Here is a 27,201-nt window from a genome sequence, read left to right as displayed (position 1 = left end):
AACATTGTAGTGGGAATCGCTGTGTGAGATGGAAATTGAATTCATGGCTATGGGCACCTACCCATTCTATGGTCCCCAGTTTTTGCTCTCTATGCTCCATGTAATTCTTACTCCACCCATCAAAATATGTAACTGGAACATGTGCAAAATACAGAATTTTACATTAACTGCATTTTATTTTAAAGCAGAGAATTCTAGACCATGAGAAGTGAAGCGGAGAATATCCATAAATCAGTAACCAGAGACACATTAAGTACAATCTAGATTATCTCTATATTTTTATTTGTCGTATTTGCTTTCCCCCCCGCAGAGCAGTATAACATCACAAAGATCAAAATAGAGACAATATCTTGTCTCTGAGCTCACATCAGTTATTACACAATAGGTACAAAACTAGGTAACTCTGTCTTATCATACAGCGTATATTTCCCCAGTCATTTATATACAAATAACTAAGCTACATGGAAAAATAGTAAAAACAAAATTCCAGAGGGTATGTTACTTGGTAAAAAAACAAGGTTGGGGGAGGAAAGAGAAGGCAAGGAAAGGAGCAGCGCTAAAAGAGTATTCTGGTGGGGTTAATGTATATGAATGCATATTAAATGACTAGTCTGTAAGAATCCCTAATCCAGGGCCTATCCAACATAGCAGCTTCCAGCAGCCGTAGTTGGTGTTATAGGGCTGCCCTGCCCTGCCTGCTTTTGAGTAGCTGCAGTTTATTGGGAGGCAGCAGGAGGGATAAGGCAGCAACAAGATCAGCATGGTGCAAATGCACCGGTAGAAGCACCAGATTGTCTCCGCTGGTGTGTTTGCACTGTGCTGACCTCACTGCTGCCTCATCCTTCCCCCTCCCAGTAAATAGGAGGTCATGTAAAGGAGCACAGCCCCACTCTGCCAACTGCTACTGTCCCCCCAAAAGATGTTGCTGGACTCTCAATCATCCTTGACCATTGGCCATGCTGGCTGGAACTGTAGTCCAGCAACATCTGGAGGGGGTGATGTTGGCTACCCCTGCCCTGATGGGAATGCAGGATCCCTGCTGCACTGAGGGTCAAGTTCTTTGGGCCTATCACTTTCCAGTCTTGTGGGAGAGCAAAAACACATTCCTTCCATGAACAGCTTAGCACTGATGCCTTTCCATGTCTCCACTTTGAAAAAAGCCACAGAGCTTGAGACCTTTTGCTATTACCAGACCTTGTACATAGCTACCTGAAACTGCTACACATAGGAAGCTCCAAGAATAACCAAACTTCTATGCACTTTATATATAGCTTATGTTAAAAATTATTTTTTTAAAAATATAGAATTTTTCCCAACACGGAAATACCGGCAAGTCAGCAGCACAGACTTCAGCCACATCCTTCACCCAACCCATACAAAAAGGGAACTGGCCGTGAAGATTCGTTACAAATATGTGTAAATGTGTGTTGGAAGTGGTTGGAGAGTTGGGAAGTAAATGAGTCCCATAAAAACAGGCAAGAGTAAACTATTATCTTCTTCTCCAAAACTAGAGGTAAAAAACAACAAAACAAAAAGGGGTAAAAGGTCATTTCAAAGGGCTCTTTGAAATCCATTGTGTTTCATGAGGAGGTATGTCATACTTCTGGATGAAGAAGTCCTACTGCAGGCACAAAGCGACAACTATTTTCTGGTGCAGGGACCTGATGCCGAATCCACAGCTGGTACAAGAGCAGCCCATTAGTCCTTTTGCAATAAGAGCTGCATCACTGTGAAAGTGTGGTTGTGCTGCACTGGAAAGGGGAGGAGCCAGAGCCCTCTCCTGCTCCAGTTCTGCACAGCAGCTCAACAACTGGCTACATCTAGCTCAAAAGAGGGTCAGAACGAGGGCTTACGCGCATGCTTCAGCTACGGTGGCACAACTCACTGCTACGGCTTAGTAATTGGAGTTCCAGTTACAAATAACAGCTATGTGGGTCTGAGGGTTCCTTTTAAAGCAGCAACAGGATTTTAAAAGCCAACCCACAATAATACATTGCACACGTCTAACTGCAAAGAAAGGGGTGGTTTTTTATTTACAGAAACACGTTGCTTTTAAATTTATCTTCTTTTCTACTTCCTTCATCAATCCCTCAGGCTATTTCAAGCAGGGGATATGAATGGAGCTGTTGTGCTCCAGCATCCCACCTCCTGTCTGGTTTCTTCTGGAACATACAGTGTGAGAGTGCAAACCACAGCAGCACAACCATCCCTCTTCCTCCAAGAAGAGTAACCAAAAGTTTTCAAAAACCTGCCTAGCCCCACACAAACACTCTCGTCCAACCAAGCACAGCTTGGATGAAGGATGCTGCTGCTGTCCTTGAGCTCTGCATTAACTATGATGTGATGCATGGGTGAGAGAGAATATTAAGGCACAGAGAAAAGGAACAAAAGAGTCAAACCCCAGAGATCCTCATTTCAAGACTCTTCACAGGAGGGGTTAAAAATCACCGTAAAAGAGCAGGTGTCCATTAACCACAGCAAGCTGTGGGAGAGACACATATAGCAGCGTAGACCAGAACAAGCATTACTGGTAGTGAATGGGGAAGAGGAATCGAGAGAGGTGTCAGGAAAGGAAGAAGTCTAATGTTATTCCCCTTTTTTTGCGGGCAGTATTAATACAGGCACAATTAACCACAATGGCAGCAGAGAAGTACAACACACTGCAATTAATTCTATTGCCCTTTCCAGCTTTAAATCATCAAGCAAACCAAGGTGTCTGGTAAAGTCAGTGACCGATAGGCTTTTCAGCTTGTAAAAGGGGCCTTGTGATTCTCACTTAGTGAACTTGTGCAAGTACAGGCCAGGTCTAGAAAGGTTAATGGAAAACCAATGCATTTTTTTAAAAATCACGTGGACTGAAGAGAATGTAATGGCAAGGTAACAAATGCGCATCACAGATATGTTTACATCTTCTGGCCAAACTGCAGCCAGGCCGGTACAAAAACAAGGGAAGAGAAGGTGGAATGCTCACCATCCCAGGCAAGCTCTATCCCACTGGCACTTAAAATTAACTATTAAAAAAATTAAAATATTGATGACAGCAAGAAGAACTGGTAATTTACAACACATGTTCTGTAATTTTAAAACACACCAAGATGTATATGCCTAAGGAGAAGGATAGGTGTGATAAAGACATTTTAGTATTCGGAATTGCAGAACTACTCCTCCACAAGAGAAGTTACAAAAGAGAATGAAAAGAATGTTGTGTTCTGCCTCTTCAAGTGAGTGCAACTAGACATCACCCGACGGGTGGTTCCCAAGTGCCCACTCGAGAATCAGCCAGTGTGGTCCCCCACCCACAATGGAGGAGGATGTGCAGCTTGACTCAGCAACCTGACTGGAATGTACATCCTTATCCAATGTCCTGGACAACTTGTGTGCGACTCTCTGAACGGTGACCATTAGCTTCTAGCTAAAATGTTTCCACAGGTGGGGCAGATCCTATTTTCAGAAAATGCATTGTATTCTCTTCAAGTGTTGGGCAAGGAACCCATCAGAAAAGCTACCTTCCGCCTCAACAAGCATATTTCACTTAGGTTCACTGTTCCAATCCAGAAGGTGTTCTTCTTCTTTTCCCTCTATCATACTTCTCCTACTCTAAAGCAGAAAACCAATCCCTTCTGAAGCACCCAATGCTGCTGATTAGCAGAGGCAGAATATAAATGTGACTGTATTACTATGGAATATACTGTATCTAAGGGAATTCTGGTCACAAGCCAAAAGTTGGTCAAAAGTTAATACTGGGACAACAGTTAGAGACAGGGTTCAACCTATATATCAAATTAGGTCTAACAGGTGTCTAGAAGTGCATTTTAGTAGTGCATTTGGGGGGGGGTGTTGTTTCTGCTACTTTCAGTCAGCCATATTCGAGACAACTTAGGTAAATGGGTACATCCTCATTTTTTTCAAGCTTCCCTTTTCTGACCCCTCTTCCATCTGCCTTCCCCATTAACAACAGCAGAAAAACAGCATACAGAAAGTGTGGTCCCAGATCTTTGTTGTATTCTATGCCAGGTGAATTTAGTGTTCCTTATTAAGTGAAATCTGCTCCGAGTTAAGCCTTTCAAGAAGAAACTAGGAAAAGACAGTCCAAACCACCTGCATTAGTCACAATGGTCCATGCTCACAATTGGCAACAGGAAGTGCCCATTCCTGACTTGAGCACCATATTAAAAAAGGGATATGACCTGTGTTTCTGGTTCAATAAATAAAGGGAAAGTTCCAGGCTGGGCCATGCTTCACCATCTGCTTAGAACTCATCATCTGAGCTCAGGAGTAGGGTCTTCTCATTGTCACGAGCACCAGAGCTGCTGTGGGAGTGTGAGATCATGTGGCTGCCATTACGCCAAGGTGGTCCATGTTCTAGGGTCGACTGCTGAGTGTACTGCTGGTAGGCAGGGGAGAAATTGTGGATGGCATCCTGCACAATGTCATGGGGGTTCATGGTCTCCTTAAGGCTGCTAGAGATGCTCTTCATAGGGGCACAGCGGCCTAGAGAGAGAGGGGGGGGGGAATTAAGAATGACTGAGAATAGAAGTCTTCCTCTCCCCACCCCCCGCCCAAATATCCCATTAATGTGAGCAAAATCTATTTGTGGTGCAACTTTTGGCATTAAAGGACTGGTTACACCAGCCTGGAGGCATGCTAAAGCAAAATGAGTGACACACAACACGGTGGCAACTCTGGGGAGGCAGCAGGAGCAAGAGATCATTATCTAGGCTGCAATGGGCTGCTTTCAAGGATCAGGAAAGGTTACACAACAGAAAGGTGTAACCAGAGGGACAGAAAATCCGCTCAGGAGGAGAGGTAACTTATACTAAGTGGATTGAGCAGCTCTAGGTCTGAAACAAGGGTAGGAGAAAGATAAGCAAGAAAAAGGGAAAGAGGGACTCGTGTCCAGAGTAAATCTTCAGTTTCTGCTGGCAATAGAAAGCAAAGATGAAGGTCAGATCAAAGTGGAAGTCACACTTTAGGGTAGGGAAGGGAGAAGATGAGCCACTGCATACACCACATACCAGCACAGAAGCTGCTTCCAGATGTTACTAACTCTGTCCCAGCAAGCAATCTGATTGTAACTGGTACCACTTACTCCAATACTTTTACTTTTAAATTACTATAAAACATACAGTTTGGACAATGTATTGTGGATAACTTTTCTTTTAGCAGGGTGGGGGTGGATGGGGGACAAAACACAAGTTGGCCTAGCCAACAGATTGAAGACAATGAGTCAAAGAACCCCCCCCCACACACACACACACTTGAGACCCTCATGTGCAGCTGGAGGCTTCTTTAAAGTTTCTATCACAGCAATTTCCCTCTGCTGAAGAGGCAAGTCCCTTCTGCTTTAAAAAAACAACTTGGCTCTTTAGTAACCAGAGCAGCTGAGACAAAAACTTCAAAGCCACCTCCCCTTCCATTCATGCTTCTCCTGAAGTACACATATGTGCATTTGTTATACCTAATGGTATGCACACAGGACAGATAATGCAGGGAGCTGAAAAGAGTCACAGTAGCAAATAGCATCTCAACAAAGAGACAGAGAAACAAATGAAGATAGAGCATGGCACCTACCATATGGCCCATATGATGGAACAGCTGCGCCCGACACCAGAGCCCAAAGCAAGGGAAAGAGGAAAGAGGGGGGAGAAACAAGAGAGGAAGATATAGGAAACAACAGTCTGAAAAGGCATGTTATTCTCAGGCTCTCCACCAGGAAATTACCACAATATTAATCTCTATAGCAAACCAAGTACAATTACTATTAAATACAAGATTTTAGAGGAGACTGTCTGTAAAACTCTGCTACTTGGTTCTCCCCTGCCAAATATCTACAAGTGGGTTTCCTAGTCTATTGCATCTCAACTATGCTCTGGCCCTTGTCCCCTTCCCCTAGTCCAGACAGACAGAACTGATACAGTGAACTTTGTTTACCATATCTAAGAAATGGCTCACCATCCCAAATTTTAGCATTAAGAGGAGGAGAAATGTATAGGAACATAAACACAGACTTTGTGGGCAGAAGGTCCCAGATTCAATCCCTCTAGTTTAGGCTGGGAAAGACCTCAAACTCAAAGTCTGGAGAGCTGCTGCCAGTCAGTGTAGACAGCACTGAGCTAGGGAGAAGAACAATCTGACTTGGCATAAGCCAGCCTCCTGTGTTCTAAAACCATTATTTCCAAAGGGAAAACTTTTTATGTGGAAATTACTTCTATTCTCGCCTACAGGGAAGTTCCTAATAAATGCAGGGGAGTTCCTGTATAACCATGGGAAGGACTCTCAAGAGTGTCTCCCATAATTCAACAGAAGATTGTCTTTCAGCCTGTACGGCTAGGGAAAATGAAAACCAAATCAGGTGATGACCACTGTGCAAATGTTGCAGATGGGAAAACGGTGTTCAGTTGCCCAGCTGAGGAATTTACACTGTGAACAAGCTCAGCTGGGAAATCTCCCTTCTTTCACCACAGGCCCAGCAGTAAGTACCCTGCCTCCATACCTTGCGCATCAAGACGCTTGTCTGCATAGACCTTGTATGTGAACGCATGGCGCAGAGCAATGGCTGCAAAGAACATTTCCACGCAGATGATGAAATCCTGGTAGCCTGCAGCCACGGTCCCCTTACCCACAGATACATTGGCTGAGTTGATCTTTGGGATTGCACCACACCTCTCCAGAATGGCCAACAGCATCCCTGAACAAAACAGAATCAAATGGTAAGACTTAAGGGAACTTCAGAACACTCTACAGAACAAGGTACTGCAAAAAGGCCCAGAGATCAGTATAGATAAGAAGCTCTCTGTTGCCACCTCCTCATTTTAATCTTTCTTTGTTGCAACATTTTATCATTTTACTCAGTTCGGATTTTTCTTTCTTACTGTAACCTGTTTTGAGAATATTTGTTGAAAAGCAGTTTACAAATTGCCCGTCCAGATGATAATAATATATCTACATATAGGACAGTTGCCTAACTAACAGTGTAAATCTTTAAGACAAAAGGAGAATGGCTAAGTATGGGTATTTCAGAAACACAATATAAATAATTTTCATTTCTCGTACAAGGCAGAATCTGCATTTCACCTACAGCGAAAAGGCAACACTGATGAGAAGAATGCTAAACCAAATAGAAGAAAAATGTGTCACGTGTCATCAGGTTTTAATTGTCTCTCAGGCATTCCCAGTTAAATCTACTTGTGGATTAAAGGCATGTGTTCTTGTCTCACCTTGCCAGAACGACAGGAAAATGACAGACTTGACCATGAAGAATTTCAGGACAGGGCTGTAGGGACTGAGAAGTTCACGTGTGGCAAAGTAAAAGAGGAAGAGGGCATAGAGGGCCAGGCTGACAGAAATATTGTAAATTATCGTCACATAGAGATACCCATTGGTGACACTGTAAGGGAAGAAAATATGAATGCTCAGTTACTCAGATACAGTGTTTCTTAGCTCATGCAGTGCTATAAAGACTTCTACCTGCTCCCAGCTCCATCAGGAAACGATGACCCAATGCCAACAGGGAGGTTATAACCATGTTTCTCCAAAAATAAGACACCGTCTTATATTTATTTTTCCTAAAAAAAAAACACGGTGGCTTATTTTCAGGGGATGTCTTATTTTTTTTTATTAAGTATGGTACAGTTTAACCTACAAGGTTAAACTGCCTATCACTATGGCTTATTTTTGGGGTATGGCTTGTTTTCAGAGAAACACGGCACTACCATTACAACCAATTAGAGCAACCTCCATTTCATACAGCATACAGAGCTTTTCTACATTGAGAAAACATGGTAGTTACAGGGAAAATGTATGCAAGCCGGCACATTTGTGGGAATCAACATGCACATGCTTTACCAAAGCTTTTCCTGTGACTGCAGACATCAGGGGGCCATGTTAATAGGCCCTTATTTGTATTTTGTTTCCAACTCCAGTGTTTCGTGGCAGCATGCCATATATTTTGAATTTATTCTCACAGCAATTCTGTGAAGGTGGCCCAAAGCAACTAGCTGAAGGTTTACCCTGGGAACTTTATAGACTCTGATTTTGAGGTTCTGAAGCCAAATCAATCCACTTTTTTGCAGCCGTAACATTACTGCATTCTTCCAGTTCTTATGATAGGTAAGTCCTTCCTTTTCAGTTAGCCTCCTAGCCCCTCATAGGACTGTCAGATAAGTGTTTCTTGACAAAGAAAACTATAATTTAGAAATAAACTATTTACTTACTCAAAGTCCCCATCCTGGTACTTGCCAAATGCCTGGAGGATGACTGTAATAATTGCCATGAGGGGTTTTACCACACAGAACTGCAGAGTGGCCTGGAAGAGAGTAAAAGAAGGAGGAAGTGGGTATTGGGAAGAACAAATGAGCACAACCTTCAGGCTTTGATCTCTAACCAGTGAGTCCCATTCATCTAACTGACCAAAAAAAGCAGCACTTTCAACTTGGAATTATGACTGTCATTCTGCTTCTTGAACAGAGATGCTAATCTGTTCATTAATAAGCCACGTTCAGAATAAAAATATGTTTAAACATTGTTTCTTCTGTGCCTAAAAGCTGTCCGAGAGTCCACCCAACCAAAGGCTGGGTGAATGGACATCTGTATGCAGATTGCACACAACTCTTATTTCTCCTTTTTGTATAATACTAAGGAAGCTGTTGGGGTTCTGAACTGCTGCCTGAAAGTGGCAATAAACTGTAGAACAGCTAAGCATATTGAAGCACAATCCAGACAAGACATATGTGATCATGGTTGGGAGTGAAAGGGACTCTGGAATAGGGATTCAATCTGCTTTAACTGGAGACAGAATCTCCTTGGGTCTGTTCCTGGATTTGACTTTACACCTGGATGTCCAGGTGGCAGCAGTAGCAGTAGCATTTGCACAGCTTAGGATGGTGCATCAGCTGTGCTGCTCCTGAGGTAGTCAGACCTGGGCAGGGTAACAAATACCTTAGTTACATCAAGATACTTTTTGCAAGGCTATTGGGCTATTGGAAGAGTATTTGAAAATTGCAGTTGATCTGAAGTGCAACAGCAAGGATGTGAGCAGGTAACAATATCCCACCAACCCCTGCGATGCCTGTACTGGTTGCCAATTTGTTTCCAGGTACAATTCAAAATGTTAATCATTACCTTTTAAGCCCCAAGTAGCTTGGGTCCAGCATACCTGAGAGATTGCCCCCTGCCATACTATCTTCCTTGCTCCATGAGATCAGCAGGAGAGAACTCTCTGTGCTCTACCTAGGGCGAAGCCATGGATAATGGTAACAAGAGCAGGGGTCACCTCAAGGGCTGCAGCAATATTGTGGCACACAGCCCAAGAAATGTGGTGACCCTATCTCTGGTGGGTCAGTACGTAAAGGCATTTTTTAATTCCAAGAGACTTTCCCCTAAGCACCTGCTGTTTTTTTGTGTGTGTGTGTGTGTGTGTGTGTGTGTGTGTGTGTTCTGCAGTCTGTGCCTTTTTTTACATTTTTATTGTAGCATTTTAATGTATTTTACTGGGCTATGCCCAAGTAAGTCCCACTCAAGAGTAGATCCATTGAAATCAGTGTACTTTAGTAATGTCCACTGATTTCAATGGGTCTACTCTGAGTATGAGTTAGATACAGCCTACTGTATTTTGATCATATTTTCATTGTTTTGCCTGATTGTGATTTTACACTTTTGTAAGCCACCCTTACAACCCACGCGGGTGGCGCTGTGGGTTAAACCACAGAGCCTAGGGCTTGCCAATCAGAAGGTCGGCGGTTCGAATCCCCACAGCGGGAAGGTAAACGGCGTTTCAGGGCGTTGCTCTGGTTCGCCAGAAGTGGCTTAGTCATGCTGGCCACATGACCTGGAAGTTGTATGCCGGCTCCCTTGGCCAATAACGCGAGATGAGTGCCGCAACCCCAGAGTCGGTCCCGACTGGACCTAATGGTCAAGGGTCCCTTTACCTTTACCTCAAGCCACCCTGAACAGTATACAGTATAGGGACTAAAAATACGGGATAGAAATCTCTAAATAAACAAATAAATGTATAATTCAAGCTCCCTCTTGGCAAAGGAAATGGCACGTTTGCTTTTCTAGACAGATTGTGAACTAGGCATCGTTTTCAGAGGGGAAAAAGCTAGTGGAAGATTCTGGGATTTCAGCAGGAATCTCCTGCTTTGTAGAAAGCACTCAAGCAGGAAGAACCAGCCTTGCGGTCATATGAAAGAGAAAGCCAAAAGAGGGGGAAAGATTGCTTGTGATAAGATGCTCTTGGGTGGTGACCATAAAACTTCAATGAGATTAAAAAATCCCAGCACAATCCAGTTGATGAGTCACTGCCATGATGTGAATTGGAAAAGGTTAAGCTAATTGTTAAACTTGCTTCTAAGCTTCCTCTTCTCCATTCTGGGGGTTGTTTAATCATTTTCCTGCAGCCCAATCCCACAAACTTTTATTTTTAGACACTTCCTGGTGAAGAAAGTGTTAAGACATTACAGGGACAGCATGTGGGTGATGTGACCCAGACAGTTACTCTGTCACTGGGCAGAAGTCTAGGGGAGGACAAACAAATCATCAAAATGTGGTATGGTGCTAGCCCTCTTCTGAATCATATCTCAGACATTTAAGCTCCTGTCCAGTGGCCTGAGAATGTCACATTTGCCCCAGGCAAAGAATATTGCTAGGAGTAGACAATCTAGCTCCTTCTTAACTGGAGTGGAACATTGGGGAGAAGGGGAGAAAGATATCTCTGATCCCGTCAACCCTGTTGTTTCACCTGCAACTTTCAGAGAAAAATTATGTTGTGCAGATGATGATGATGATGATGATGATGATTTATTGAATTTATATACCGCCCTATACCCGGAAGTCTCAGGGCAGCTCACAGAAAATATTAGCAATCCCAATACACTTCTTTATTATCACTTCCACAACATTCAGAAGAGACAGCCTCCTCAGGGCCGTCTTGAGCAGATCGCGCGCCCTGGTGCTCCGCCGCCCGCCCTGCCCTCGCAGGGCGCAATTGGTTTCCGCGCGGCGCCCTCCTTGCCGGGCCGGCGCCCAGCTTACCAGCCACCAGGGGTCTACGTAGAGCCGGCCCTGAGCCTCCTGGGTTGTAAATATGGACAAAATAATTCCAAAACACTTGCTCTTGATCTCTCAAGGACATACTGCTGTACATACACAAGCACTCTAACATCTACAGTGAAATTGCTCGTGCTAAATGGAGTTTCACCATACACTCCCAATCCCAGGCCTGTAGCCAGAAATATGATGGTGGTGGCAGAGACACCATTTACAAATCCTGCAAAATCTAAAATGCAGGCATTCTACAACCATGTATCTAGATCGTGCTCTGTTTAATATATTTTGTACTGCTTCCATTTAAAACATTATTTGATCTATAATATAATTTTAATAAAATAGGAATTCACACTAAAAATAAAACAAAATTGAAAATAGTGAATATCCAAGAGGTTGTCAGGTAGCACAATGCATTAGCATTCACTGGCCAGGCTTCTGGAAGGGAGGAGAAGCTTTACTTCTTACTAAGCAATAGAAAATACACTGCCTGCACATTTCCCCCTTGTATCTCCATGGGTAAACAAGACTAGACTATACATGTATGTATGTATGTATGTATGTATGTATGTATGTATGTATTTTTATTTATTTATTTATATTACTTATATTACTTATATTATTTATTTATTTAGCTAGCAAGCTGAAAATTCAAGGAAGAGGCCCTGGACTATCCTTGTGAGAATAAACTATTTTTTGGTAATGGACATTCATTCTGATGCTAAATTTCCATGTGGAATAGAAGGACCTGAGAAACAGTAGTGTCTTGAGAGACCTGTCTTCTGTGAGTCCTACTGCACTACAACTATTGAGGGGAGGGGAGGGGAAAGAGAAACTTTATCAATAGGATTGTGTAGTAAAAATGTATCAAGAACTATTTTCACTTCCTCCCGACAGTTTACACAGAGCTGGCTGGAGCATATCAAGTAATTTATTCTCTACAATTAAACTGGGAGAGGTTCCCTTGGTGAAGAGTTGTGGCTCATCCTTGACTGCTTCCTCTGCAAGACCCAAGTAGGAGGACTCATATGAGGAGCATGTGACATTTAATCACACACATGAACCTGTTGCAACTAATGATCATCATGAGGTACAAACCAATTATCAGGGCAACTGAGTCAGATATTTACACGTCTTGATGCAAACAAAAAAAAGTTGCTTGTTGCCTAACACCATACACAGACTAAAAATAACCCAAGTAGTATCAGAGTCACACCCACACTTCCAAAAGCATTGGATCACACAATGTTCCCTCACACAAGCCAAATTTGAACCCTTGGCCACATCACCTCTTTTTCTACACTCAACTATTTCTAGACTCAGCATGAACTGAAGGAACATTCACCATCTTTTTCTAATCTGACCCTAATGGTATATTGTCCTTATGCCTTTTACTGAGTTTCCTTCTATAGCTTGCTATTTCTGTCACAATTACAAAATTGTACACCAATCTTCACTCACAATATCCTTTACCATTTTTTAAAAAAGATTATCAATATTTGTACAGATAAGTTTTTTCTATTGTATCTGGGTGACAATGTGTTTTAGGTGTTAACACTACCTTTGCTCTCAAATGAAGTTTTATAAAAATGGGATAAAGCTGTTGGTGGGAAGTAGTGGGAGAAGACAATCAGCGCATAGCTCACAATGTGCTGGTGCCTATTTTCAGGGACATGAGGCAGAAAGGACTTCAGCTACACCAAAAGTGATGGGTACATACCTGAGGTATATAAAACCATATAAAGAATGAGATACTACAGATCACAAGGTCAGATAAACAGGTATATCCATGTATATAATGTAGTAAAAGTTACGAAATGTGAACAAACCATGCATACTTTCTACACTCCCAGTTAAACTGACATTGTGGCAGAGTCAATAACACAGCTAGGTACTGAGACTTTATTTGATGCTAGCATTCTTGTTGTGACTGAATCAATTCTCTCTAAATATTTTTAAACTCATACAGGTTCTTGTACTGCAGAGCTAGGCCTTGACTGAAAAGTGAAGTGGCAAGTTACGTAAGCAGGGCAAGTGAGATTTCAGTTCAACGTTTCCTGTTCCATAGCTCACACAAGGCTTCCCCAAGGCTAGATGGCTAAGTGGAACTAAATTCTTCTTTACTTCTGTCTCTAATTTTCAAAAGGTTGGCAGAACTGACAGGCCTAGAAGTGATTTGTGTGTTCTGTACAAATTAAAGAGAACAAGCAAAGGGTGGGGGGTGGCAGGGGGCACATACCCGTATGTACTCGAGTATAAGCCGACCCAAATATAAGCCGAGGCACCTAGTTTTACCTCAAAAAACTGGGAAAACCTATTGACTCGATTATAAGCCGAGGCTGGGAAATGCAGCAGCTACTGGTCAATTTCAAAAATAAAAATAAATACTGTCCTATGCCTTTCCCAGCTGTCGGTGGCAGGATGGGGGGAGAAGCGGTGAGGAAGGATCCCTTCCTCACTGCTTCTCCCTCCCCACTGCCTCGCACAGAGCAGGCATAGGACGGGGGTTCGGAGAGGCACAGCGCAGCACTTCTCCAAACCCCCGGTCCTGTGCCTTTCCCCACCGCCGTCCGCCTCACTCGAGTATAAGCCGAGGGCAGCTTTTTCAGCAAAATTTTTTGTGCTGAAAAAGTAGGCTTATACTAGAGCATATACAGTACTCATATTAACTGACATCCTTACTCACACTTTCAGCAGTGTCCTAAAACTAGTTTAAGGGAGTCCCTGCAGATTCTACTTCCGAATAATCCTATGGAGAGAAGCATCATGTAGCAGCATCTAACTCTCCGATCAAGTTCTGTCCTTCCATACCTGCTTACAAAATCTCAGAAATCCAATGGAATACGTCTTTCCCCATAAGCAGCAGGTTCCATACATACAGCTGGACCTAAAAGCAAGACAGCAAGACAGCTGATCAGAAAATAATTAGATTTCATCTTTAACTATTATTATTATTATTATTATTATTATTATTATTATTATTAGGTTTTATAAACAAGAATAATGTTATACAAATACGTATACCAAGTTAAGTATATCAAGTTTTCTCATGTCATTTGTATATCACAAAAATAGCATAATAAATGTGGAAAAATATATAGAACATATGTTTCATTATTAGTGGTCAATGTATAAACAGATTTCATATAAGATTATTTTATAAATAAGGTGTTTACCGGTAAGTATTTATGATGTTTGACATCAGTTTAACTGTTTTCTCATGCTGATGTCTAGGATGGATATATAATATTAAAAGTAAAGGGACCCCTGACCATTAGGTCCAGTCGTGACCGACTCTGGGGTTGCGTGCTCATCTCGCATTATTGGCCGAGGAAGCCGGCGTATAGCTTCCAGGTCATGTGGCCAGCATGACAAAGCCGCTTCTGGCAAACCAGAGCAGCACATGGAAACGCCGTTTACCTTCCCACTGTAGCGGTTCCTATTTATCTACTTGCATTTTGACGTGCTTTCGAACTGCTAGGTTGGCAGGAGCTGGGACCAAGCAACGGGAGCTCACCCCATCACAGGGATTCGAACCGCCGACCTTCTGATCAGCAAGCCCTAGGCTCAGTGATTTAACCACAGCGCCACCTGGGTCCATATATAATATTAAACTCTCTTTAAAAGAAAAGGATCAGACAGAGCACCTTAGGGTATGACAATGATATCTTTTTTGGTCTTCAGAGAAAGTGGAGTTAAACAATGCGCTGACAAACAAGCAAGGAACCAAACAAACAAACAGGCACACAATTTGTTCCCCACATTTTCTTCCCAAATTGCTTTCTCCATGCATCTATGCTAAACTACAGCTGCAAGATTCAACCCACCTCCCACTGATGTTAAAATGTGCTTTTGCTTCCCAAGTACTGCAGATTTCACAATGTCTTGTTGTGTGAAGAACAATTGTGGTTAATTTGAAATTAGGACAGAAATGCCTTAGGGCAACAACAAAACTACTGCCAGTATGACTAAAAGGAGCTTGGAGGAGAACAAGGTCAATAAGGCTGGAAGTGTGACCAAGTGGTCGCAATCAGACTGGTGTGGAAATTGGTAAACTAGATGAAGGGGCCTTATTCAGTGTTAAGGCATACTCATCTCACCAAAGTGTTTCCAGTGGCAGAGGCAGAACAAGTGCTATTACAGAGGCCAGCCTGCACTCAAGTCTTTCCCACCAAAGAGATAAAGAAGATAGATATATATATAGGACACACAGAATACTCACTCAATTGACTTCCCTCTAATCTCAGACATGATGGAGCTTTCTCCGCCAAGGTACTCATAGCAGAGGCTAAGGAAGTTGTAGATTACAAAAGCTGCAAAAAGAGATTAAACCAGCAAAAATCACTAAATATACGCCAAGGGTTTCAAAGGATGTTGTTTAAAAGGAACCATGGGGGTGGGGTGGGGTTCTAGCTCAACAATTCAAAAAGAATCCCACAATGCACTACCAGAACTGTCATTTGATTAAATACATTTTTATTGATCAACTATTTGAGTTTATTTGAATCAATTAAAATCTGCATATGAATAAAACAGCAAAAGGAGGGGAAACCCACTGTTTTTAGAATGTACACAAATATGTCACAGTCAAAACTACCTCAGAAGAGGTCTTCTGTTCTATACAAGAGGAAGATATTCTCTGCCATCCACGATTTCTGTAAGTATCTTATCTTAAAGTACTTATTTTTGTAAGTACTTTATCTTATTTATTTTATTTAAAAAGTCTGCTCCAATTCACTGGGGATAATTTTTTTTATTTATCAAAAGATTCTCAGTTGAGAGAGGAATGATGGGCTGTGCTAGGATGCAGCAAGATAATTTGCTTCATATGCATAACAGGAATATTATGCTAATAAATTACTTATAGTACAATCCATTTGCAATGCTTCCACTCCAGACCACAAATATTCTTTTTAGCAATCCACCTGCTAGCCATTCCGCCATGCTTATCTATGGAAGTTGTTCAGAACATTTTATATGTCATTTCTAGACTCACAGTGCTCCCTAGTGTCATTCTGGGACATTGATGGTGTACTAGATGGGGAAGTTCCCATGACAATTCAGTCATGCAACTTGCTTGTGCTATTTCTGTTTACTCTGAAGGTCTCACATGCAAATATCGACCAGGCGCCAAACTGCTAAGCTTGACCAAGGCAATGACAAACACACACTCCCTAGCATGAACCAATGGGTTTCCAGCTCTGCAATCACATTTTTAAAAACTGAATGATAAGCTTGGTACTCAAAACCTCTGTTCATATGAGGACCAGTACCAGATTCTTCTTGCCTACAATATCACGGACTGTGGCTGAACCTCACCCATGAGAATACACTAGGACTGCTGTGAGCAGAGTTGTTCCTGGTTCAAAATCTCAATGCAGCTGTGAATTTTAACAGCACCTTTTTTATAAAATTATATTTATTGACATTTTCAACTTACAATTTCCATTCACATCATCATCTTACATCATAAACAACCATCTAGTAAAGAAAAGAAGAAAAAAGAGCAAAAAATTGCAAAAAAGAAAACAAAAAAACAAAAAACAAAAAAGCACAAACAGAAAAAATAGACAATACAGAATAAAAAAGAAAAAAGAAAAAGAAAAAATCAATCTAATGTTATTAACTCTGTCATAACTTTGACTTCCTCGCTCCTCCCCTTCCGAGTCTAATCCATCCTTTGTTTGGCAATTTTCCATTTTTCATTATTTCACTTACAAACTTCTCCATTTAATTCTTATAATAATACCATATTTAAAAATATTTCTACCACTTAACAAATTTCTTATTACTCTAAATATTCCCTTTAACCTCTTGTTTATTCACTAAAATTATTCTAACTTAAACAATTTACATTCTAACATCTCACTTAATCTCTATTCTAAAATCCCCCCTCCATCTCCCGGCGACCAGTCCCTGGAAGTCCCAGATCAACTCCTGTGTACAATCCAATTCCAAACCGTTTTATCAGTCCCTCATTTACATTACCTCTCAACCCACACCATCTCTCACCTACTCCAGCCCAGATTCCTCCACCCAGCACCCCCTCTGCCAACCCCCCTTTAAATTCTTCTTTTTCTTGTCCCCCCATTTAACAAGTCCTTCGCCTGGATCTCGCCTCCTTTCTCTCACTAAGGAGGTTCGAATCCAGGCCACCTCTTTTTTCTTCATCACAGCTTGGTTGTTGTTACCAGGGGCACGTTCTCCCTCTCTCACTGAGAGAAGCTGCCCCTGGGAGTCTAAATCCAGTGTAGCTCTTTTGTTATAACATAGGTCCCGTGCAACCTCTCCCACCGGTTGCACTTCGTTCACAATACAGAGTTCGTCTTGGTCCTCTTCTTCTAATAAATTCGAATTTTTGTCCTCTATAATTTCCTGCTGTGTCTCTAAGCTGTCAGTTGGAGCGAGTTGGTGCAGGGATTCAGTCAGTAACTTTGTAACTCTTCGGTACTCCTTTACTCCCATCGAAACTTCTTGAATTTTTTCCCAGAGACATTGTAACTTGCTCTCCCACATCTTGTCAGATTGTTTTGTCTATCTAAGTCCTTTGTCTTCTCGGGTTACAAAATGGCGAATAGGCTGTTGTGTCCGAGACGGAATCAAAGCTGAGTTGGTCAGTTCCTCCAGGTTCCCGTCGCCGGGCTACCGGTGGGTTCGTTGAAGGTCCATTCCCAATTTTGCAGAAATCAGCGTAATAATTCGCCCCCCCCCCTAGGCTCTGCTACCCCGGGGAGGGATTCAATTTTTCCTTTTTAGCAAAGTTCAAAGCCACTTTCCGGCATTATGGCTGCAGGCTCGGCAATTGCATCTTGTTTCCTCGATAAGGGGGGGGGAACGACCTCCGTTAATTTTTGGAATTCCCCTCCCAAGTCCAAATTCTTTCCAAATTTTCAAAAGATCTTGATTACTCACGGCCTGATTCTTCTTAATTTGAAGGTATCTGGTGCTCTGAAGCGGCGGCTTAGGGCTTCACTCCGCCGAGGTAGCGAATGGATCCAAGGCTCCGTCCCGGACTGACTGCTCTCGGGGCTCAAACTTCGAGCTTACCGGGCATCAGCCGGGACTTAAGGGGCACAGCTGGATCTCCACGACCCCCGAAAGCCAAATCGGGGGGTTTTCCGGGCGGCCGCTTCGCCCAAGCGGCTCATCCCTCCTCAGCGGGGCCAGGTTTCTCGGAGACTGAGAAATCCGTGCCAATCGCTAATGGCGCCAGACCGGAAGTCCGAATTTTAACAGCACTTGTGGAAATGAGACGACTTCATTAGGACTACAGCAAGAGAGAGAAGGTTTAGTTCTGTTTACTTTGAAGGTCTCCAATTCAAATACTGCCCAGGCACTAAGATCACCAGACACCTAGTCCTGTTGAAAATTAAAGCCTGTGCTACTAATTTTGTTTTTAAAAAACCCAGCGTGGTTGCTAAATAAACATTTAGTGTCACATCTACTTGGTTACTGCAAGTTTCAAAGCTTCTGTTTTGGTGAGAGTAAGAGTCTTGCCTTTTGTGAACTGCTCTTCTGTTGTCCTGTGGTGGTATTCAAGTCAAGTATATTCCTTTTTTTCTGCACTGTTTTTTGACTTTGATAAAAGTAGAAGATCATAATTCTAACCTAACGTTTTGTCTAGAGTCCTGTTTGGGTATTATTCACTCCCATGTTCAATGGCTAAGAAGCATGCAGCAAGGCTATACAGAGTACTCCCACCCCTCAACATCCCACGCTCTTCTTTTGATGTCCACATATGCAGGGAAAGCACCTTCACACATACAGTTGTACATACAAAAGCTTCACTAGAATCTGGAATCCCAATTGTTCCAGATCCAAGGAAGACTTCATGCATACAATTACATCTGTAAGGAGGTGGTCCTTACAGTCAGATGTCCATGCAGTGTATGTGGACTCCAGGGAAGAATGATAGAATCATAGAGTTGGAAGAGACCACAAGGGCCACCCAGTCCAAACCCCTGCCAGGCAGGAAACACCATCAAAGCATTCTTGACATATGCCTGTCAAGCCTCTGCTTAAAGACCTCCAAAGGAGGAGACTCCACCACACTCCTTGGTAGCAAATTCCACAGCCGAACAGCTCTTACTGTCAGGAAGTTCTTCCTAATGTTTAGGTGGAATCTTCTTTCTTGTAGTTTGAATCCATTGCCCCATGTCCGCTTCTCTGAAGCAGCAGAAAACAATCTTTCTCCCTCCTCCATATGACATCCTTTCATATATTTGAACATGGCTATCATATCACCCCTTAACCTTCTCTTCTCCAGGCTAAACATACCCAGCTCCCTAAGCCATTCCTCATAAGGCATCGTTTCCAGGCCTTTGACCATTTTGGTTGCCCTCTTCTGGACACGTTCCAGCTTGTCAGTATCCTTCTTGAACTGTGGTGCCCAGAACTGGACACAGTACTCCAGGTGAGGTCTGACCAGAGCAGAATACAGTGGTACTATTACTTCCCTTGATCTAGATGCTATACTCCTATTGATGCAGCCCAGAACTGCATTGGCTTTTTTAGCTGCTGCATCACACTGCTGACTCATGTCAAGTTTGTGGTCTACCAAGACTCCTAGATCCCTTTCACATGTACTGCTCTCAAGCCAGGTGTCTCCCATCCTGTATTTGTGCCTTTCATTTTTTTTGCCCAAGTGTAGTACTTTACATTTCTCCTTGTTAAAATTCATCTTGTTTGCTTTGGCCCAGTTGAGTGTGGCCTGCTTCTTGCTCTCATGTTGTTGAACACAAGGGTTAATAAAACCTAAACAGGGTGTATCATGTCCCAAAAAATGGTGACTGGCATACCATTCCACTCCAGTCACCAAAATTAAACGTGGTATGGCATAATGGTTAAAGAAGAAGCACCCACTATGCTCATTGGGTGATCTCCAGCCAGTCACTATCTCTCAGCCTATCCTCAACCCAAACTCAGTGCCACAATCATAAGGGTTTATTTGGATAAAAGGTTCCAGAAAATATTAATTCAGTAACAACTACCAGACAGCTTCTTGTACCCAATTCTGTTCACAGAATTCTATAGGAACCAATCAATTATATAATGAATGTCTTATTACAGAGTGAAGTCTTGCTCCAGTCAAGAATCTTCCTGCATCTCCAGATGTCTACAAAACAAGTTCAGTGCTTTTGTGGGAGGAATAACCAAAAGCACACTGCTGTTCAAGAGGTTTCCGCCCTGCCCTCTGATACAGGAAGGGCTCATTATAGCAGGAGCTGCCTATTCTGGGACCTTGTTTAGGAGAAGATGAAATTAGGTGGAAGAGAACAAAAGCGTTTCCAACATTCCTCAAGCTCCTCATGGAAGTACATTTGGGTAGCACACGCACACCTATGCAAATTTATCTTGGAATAAATCCCATTTAACATGCAATAGCACTTTCTTCAAAGGAGACACGCATAGGATTGTGCTGAAGTCTCTGGCTAGTGCTCTACTGCCAACATTTCAAGTTGAAGATGTTATTTAAATGCTCAAAGAAGACTACCAACTAAAAACACTCACCAAACACTAAATGCCACAGATTCCAGCTGGGTATTTTCTTTAACATTTTCCAAGGGCAGACTTTCCCAAGGGAAAAATCTCTTTTGAAACGAAAGGAGATTCCCACCCCCTCCTGTTTTCTGATTTTCCTAGACATAGTTTAAACTACAGAAAGTATGAAAGCAGGGAGGGGGACCCAAAATCCATTTGCATACAGGCCATCAAGCCGGCAAACTTTAGAATGTGGGCTGACCCTCTGAGCAGATGTTGTGATGTTTGCAAACTCCCTAGGCGAGGCAAAGGAGATAATAGCTGTTGCTAGGAGATGAATTTCACAGAGCAGCAGGCTTCCTGCTATGGCAGCTACGCCTTTATATACACACTCAGCAAAGGCAGAGGAAAGGGAAAGCCAGGCCAAACAAAGATGGCCTCTAGATTGTGCGTGTGCATCTGCCATCTGTTAACACATCCCAATGTATTGTCATAGGTGTGAAAAGCCCACTGATCCCCTAACCACAGTTGTACATGAGCAAATATTGCACTAGTATCATATAAAGCATATTTTCATATGGCTATGAAACTCAGCAGCAAACAGACTCTCTTAGTATGACTTGCTCCAAAAAAATCCCACAAGATCAACAGACTAAAACAGGATAATTTTTTTGTTTCATCCAAATCAGTGTGTTCTATCTAAGTAACCAGAAAAAGAATATTTTCAACTTATTTAAATAGGAATCTTGTTGAAGGTTGTTTTTCAGTTAAAGATAAAGAAACTCTGCAATGAATGCATCTGCACCATAATCAGTTTAAATTTGTCACATGTTCTCTAGCATTGGAGCAGGAGCATCTCTCTAGTCATGAGATCATTCACATATTTGTCATTCTGACAAATTCTGATAGCCATGTTCAAATATATAAAAGGATGTCATATAGAGGAGGGAGAAAGATTGTTTTCTGCTGCTCCAGAGAAACGGACATGGAGCAATGGATTCAAACTACAAGAAAGAAGATTCCACCTAAACATTAGGAAGAACTTCCTGACAGTAAGAGCTGTTCGGCAGTGGAATTTGCTACCAAGGAGTGTGGTGGAGTCTCCTTCTTTGGAGGTATTTAAGCAGAGGCTTGACAGGCATATGTCAAGAATGCTTTGATGGTGTTTCCTGCTTGGCAAGGGGTTGGACTGGATGGCCCTTGTGGTCTCTTCCAACTCTGATTCTATGATTCTATGAACAATTTGAGGAGATTGTGTTAAATAAGCCATAACTGCCCTAATATAAAAACAAAACAAAACTGTATTTACAGATTTTTATGAAAATCTGAGGAATGCAAAAGTCTTTTTTCACATGCTTTCTAGAAAGCATCTTTCAGGTATCTGGGATCAGTAGCTGGACAGCAGCAGAATTCTACCAGTAGTCCAAAACATTTGGTGGTCCCAAGTTGGCGAAGGCTATCCTAGAGCAACTGCTCAGGTTGATTTAGTAGTAATCTGCCGAGAGAACTCGCTCATACATTCTCTTTTCTTCTTTGATGGAAAACTACTGGCATAATCTATTGAGTGAATCACCAGAACCAAAGGAGTTGTGCCTATTTGCATGGTTTCTTGAGTTCTTGTATCTGGGCTTCTGAATTCTGTGCCAATATTGTGTTTCATCATCTGAACCTTCTTACATCATGGGGAGAATGTCCACAGATTCTAACAACATACAGTATTGCATTTATTCCATCTCTATATATTAGTTCATTTACAGATTCCTTTTCTGCTGTTCTTCAGCAGCTTGGCCTATCATCCCATCATTGCTATAGACTTCCTGCCACTTCTCCATATTTAGAACACAACCCCATATTTAACTAAGACCCTTGTGTAAGGGTACTTCCTTCAGGCTCGCATACAAAGCACCACCTTCTCTCTAGCCTGTTTCCATGCCTTCCAGCACCTTACCTTCATAGCAATCCCGCACTGTGCCAAAGTAAACATAGTACTGGTCATTGGTGAAGAAAAGGAGGCTGAGCCATGAGTCGACAGCATAAATGGGCACAATGAAGAGGATCCGGACAATATAGCGTTGCTCATTGGGGCAACTGTAGCAACGAAGGTGCATATAGATCTGGATGAAAAAGATGGTGAATGGGATAAAGTCAAATTAGAACAAAGGTATCTAGGGAGGAAGAGGAGAAATAATGGAAATTTAAGAATGCAATGCCATACACAACATATAAGCACTTTTTTGTTCCCATAAGGCTTTCTTACTGAGTTTATAGCTTAGTAGGATATATTTACTTGGTTTTTGCACTGTAAGGTCTATGTTTACCCTACATCTGCTCTTTATCCTTAAACAAGAACAAGGGATAAAATATAATGAAATGAACATTCTGTACTATATTTACTGTAAGATAAAAACAACAACTGCCCCACAGTATTTTTTCTACCCAAAAGATAATAATAATTTACTGTTTTTTTTAAAAAAAAGTACTAGGGATCTGAATGATATACTTTTCACTTGAGATTTACTTATTTTAATTACAAACTGATTTGGTTTCTAAATGTAATGTACTGAAGCTGTGAAATGGCTACAATACTGAAGCTATACTTTACTATTGTTCACATTCATTATCCAGATGTCTACATTTCACAGCTTCAATACATTACTTTTAGAAACCAGATTTAAGCACATACACATGATACATATGGCTCGTATGTTTTCAGTGCAGTACAGTAGCAGAATAAGAAACCAAAGTGAGGACCAGCCAAAAACACAACTTTAATCTGCAAAGACATATAAGACCTCTCTCAAAAATAAACTCTATCATGCTTTCTAATAACAGAAGAGTACACCAAAGTTTTGCAAATGAATCAAATCTCATCTTTAAAATGTTTTGTTTTATATGGTAGCCTGTCTCTCTTACAAGTTAAAATCTTTACTGACTAAAAACAGACTGGATGGAGAGTGCAATAAGAATGTTGGTTATGAACAGTAATTTTGAAATAGTGCTTTTCTTGGCCCACAGGGTGTTTCCAGATAGCAGCAGTGCCAGAAGTGCAAGCACAGGAAATTCTTCAAAAAAGGAGGCATTTCCTAGGTTTTTTTTTCTTTTGCAGAGGGAAAAGAATTGTATGATTATGGCTAGTTGGCTTCAACAGAACACCCTAGCTGCTCTTTGCCTTATAATCTAGTTTTACCCAGCCAATCATATATAATTCAGTGCAAAGATATTGAGCATTTTTAGTCAGCTGAGTCTCAGGCTTCATAACAGAGCTCAATTGATCTTGCAAGCCATTCTGGAGGCCTTTTTCAGTTGAAGAGATACATAAAAATTCTGCAGATACATAAATAAGCATGCAAGCAATCTATGGAGTCAACCTTAGAGCTGTAATGCATGAAACAGTTATACTACTAAGAGAAAAGAGTCCTGCTACATCAGACCAAAGGTTCAACTAATTTCCAAAAGATGCCTTGGGGGAACTCACAAGCCGAACATGAAGGCATCAGCCCTCTTATTTGTCCCTAACATCTGATATGTTGCCTGTTATTGCAGAGGATTCACTTAGCTATCGATTCTAACAGCATTTTGATAGAGTCATCCTCCATGGATTTCTCTCCTTTAAATCCATCTACACTAGTGCTCGTGTCTACGTTCTGTGTCCATGAATTCCATAACAACACAGATAGTAAGACTAAAACTCTCCCTTTGTACACTCCGGGGGCCAATTGTTTGTTTACACACCAAGATCAGATGGCGCTGCTTCAGCGGACATGCAGCAAATGACCAATTAATGTTCTGAAGAAGAAGAACTAATAAGATTCATTGTTGCTGCCCAAGTAAATGTTAGGTAAGCTGCTATTCTGATTCATAAAGTAGCTAATCCCCTTTTGAATCTCACACAGCCAGTTTCAATAATGCTCTGTAGCTCTCCAATGGATAGTCACTTATCTATTCATTAACCCACAGGTGTTAAACACAGGTTGATAAAATTGTAGGGTTTGCATGTGTTACTCATCATACAAGGACACTATTAGACAGCATTACAAAGAGGATGCTAAATTTGGTTTGTACCATCACCCGCCAACCTGATGAAATACAGCAGCCAAGTCTTACAGCAGAAAAGCTGGCGGCAGGAGGAGAGAGAGAAAAATGCCTCTGCCGCCTCCTCCTCACCGTGCAACCAGGTTCGCTGAAATCATTTGTACAGCGTGTTCATCATCATGACAGACATTTTGGGCAGAAATTTAAAATGATAAATGGCTGTTTATTCATTGTGCTAAGAACAGACAGAGCTATGAAATTGTAAGATAAAGCCAAAGGGTTATTAAACCCCATGAATCATGGCACATCATCATTACATAGCCTTCTCCCACCCCCACCAATGAAACACAGTTAATTAAATGTATATCATTCCTAAGCCAATCAACTGCATTACTATGAGGGAAGTGTGTTGTCTGCATACCTCTGAAGTTGACGGACTAATTACTACTTAGGATTCTGGAATAAAGGCCCCAGGGCCTATCATAGCAATCCACCCCATAGTATTAGCAGTCTGACAGGAAAGACGCTTGATCTTCTATAGCTTTGACATTGCCCTGCTTTTCCCTACAAGTTACTGCCTAGATTTACTGTTAGGCAAGACATGGACACCATGAACTTAATGGCGAGCTGAAGAGACTAATTTGTAGACAGCTTCCTGGCAGCTGCAGCCTTATGTACATGCTGGCACTGTCTGAACAGCTCTGAGGTTTGCTTCTCTCATACACAATGGGATGGAACAGCAAAGTCCTGTATTTCCTCCCCAATACTCTAGCTGTTTTTAGCCACATCGTTTCCACTCTCACTACTCTATGAGAACAGACTCATCACACCACAGAAAATACCTGACAAACATATATTCCACCTGATAAACATCTGTATCACAACTAAAGTAAAGACTCACCCTCCTCTCCTTCATTACATGGGGGCTTGTTCAAAACATGGTGTTAATTCATAGGTGCGCCTGTATACATTGTGCAAATGGGGTTGGAGATTGCTCATGTATGCTACAGGCCATAATATTGCATTAAGTGATCTGTAGCTTAAAACAGAAGTAGCAGTAACCACTTTGGGCAACAAACTCCATCCATTCTACATGATCCAATGATGGCAGAGAGTAGAACAGGTAAGGCTACAGCAAGCTTAACTGTAGTCAGCCCAGAAAATTTAACAGCTCTCCATTTCTCTCTCTCTCTCTCTCTCTCTCTCTGGCTGCAGTAGAAAAGGTACCTTTACAAAGTACCATGCAAAATGCTGGAAGTATTTTATTTTGCTTACCTGATGGCAAGTAATAAGCAAAGCAGTCCACACAAAGAAACCTGAGATGGCCTGGGCAGCTGTAGTCATTAGGAATATTGGTTGCTCCACAGCAGTGGGAGTGCCAACCTCAGACATCCAGGATAAGTTGGGGGCTGCAGCAGGAGTGCTGGCTGGGGAGCCCAGCTCAGGCACAGACATGACTCCAGTCACTACGATCATCATGTCCTCAGAGTTGTGGGTCCTTCAAATCTAAAGAGGAATAATATATATAAACAGAAAAGTTTCAAAACAGCAGAAACAACCTATCATAGCCAGAACACCTCACAGGTATCTCAGAGTTTTGCTAAACATTTATGTCAAGTGTAAAGGCCTTCAGTAGTAAAGGTAAACAGGAATAATTTGGGAGAAATCACTCATGTTCCAATAGTATCAGCTACTCTTTAGCCACTGAACAGGCAAAAAGAAGGTCAGACATGTGAAAAGCAGTTCTAAATTTAAATTGCAGAGATTTCTGGAACACTGCCTAAAATGATCGTGCATTTTTTATACTCTATTAACACATTCAATCTTATTCCTTTCTTAAGTGATTATACGAAGACAGGACTGCCTGGACTGCCTAGCGTGCTCTGGTCCATGGGGTCATGAAGAGTCAGACACGACTAAATGACAACAAAATGATTATACAAAGAGTTGCAATAAGTTTTTTTCAAAAACATGGGGCACAACATTTTAAGGTGACTGTTTTGAGACCGCAGGAAGAAGCTGGCTGTTTGTGCATCTAGTGATCTCTTCTCTCAAGTCACCCCATGAAGCAAAAACTTCATACAGAACAGAAGGTAGTAAAAAGCACCAATACTTGATAGAAATGTATTGACTTTCCATGGTATATGTGTGCCCAACCAGTATATAGATGTGCTAGCCTGGTACTGACTTAAAACCTCCCATCTGACTCTGACGGTTCTGACAGAATGAGAAGTACAACTGAGCAGAAAAAATCCAAACATTTATGGATTAAATGTTCATTATCATTAGCTATGTTCATTATTCAAATTCAAAAACTGATAAAGTGTCAGCAGTGAAGAAGATCAAGTAGTCTGGAAATGAGATCATAAGCAAGTACTCTTGTCTCTAAGAAATGGGGGTGGGGTGGGTTTGAACTGAAAAGCCAATAGGTAAATTATATAAATTGTTAAACTGAAATTATGAAGCACAACTATGCATGAATTACAAAAGTGATACACACAGCAGGAATTTTTTCGGAGAACCAAGTATTTCTATATGTAGTCTTTACATTTATCACAACCAGACCAGTAGACTATAAAAAGATTCAACATGTGATTTTGTTTTCCTCTGGCCTTACAAGAGCAAATAAGGTAAGCACGTGGAGAG

At 41.7% G+C, this 27,201-nt stretch overlaps 1 protein-coding gene across 3 annotated transcripts in view; it reads right to left on the bottom strand.

The window, feature by feature from the left end:
* Positions 1-254: 254 nt before the first annotated feature.
* The window catches only part of TMEM184B (transmembrane protein 184B), a 40,983-nt gene continuing 14,036 nt past the window's right edge, over positions 255-27,201 (bottom strand). For 2 of the 3 annotated variants that reach the window (XM_035126661.3, XM_088652085.1), the window contains exons 2-9: positions 25,831-26,061; positions 22,472-22,637; positions 15,266-15,356; positions 13,855-13,930; positions 8,214-8,305; positions 7,218-7,387; positions 6,494-6,688; positions 255-4,491 (exon numbers count right to left, since the gene is read on the bottom strand). In XM_035126661.3, coding sequence (XP_034982552.1) covers positions 4,250-4,491; positions 6,494-6,688; positions 7,218-7,387; positions 8,214-8,305; positions 13,855-13,930; positions 15,266-15,356; positions 22,472-22,637; positions 25,831-26,034 — 1,236 coding nt within the window. In that variant the 5' untranslated portion in view covers positions 26,035-26,061 and the 3' untranslated portion in view covers positions 255-4,249. Of the gene's footprint in view, positions 4,492-5,386; positions 5,596-6,493; positions 6,689-7,217; positions 7,388-8,213; positions 8,306-13,854; positions 13,931-15,265; positions 15,357-22,471; positions 22,638-25,830; positions 26,062-27,201 lie in introns of those variants that run through there. The other variant, XM_088652086.1, reaches the window with a different exon arrangement.

Source organism: Zootoca vivipara, chromosome 9 (genome assembly GCF_965207765.1).
Source record: "Zootoca vivipara chromosome 9, rZooViv2.hap1.1, whole genome shotgun sequence".
NCBI lineage: Eukaryota > Metazoa > Chordata > Lepidosauria > Squamata > Lacertidae > Zootoca > Zootoca vivipara.
The sequence above is the reverse complement of the archived record's forward strand: the minus strand, read 5'-3'. Positions and strand labels throughout refer to the sequence as shown.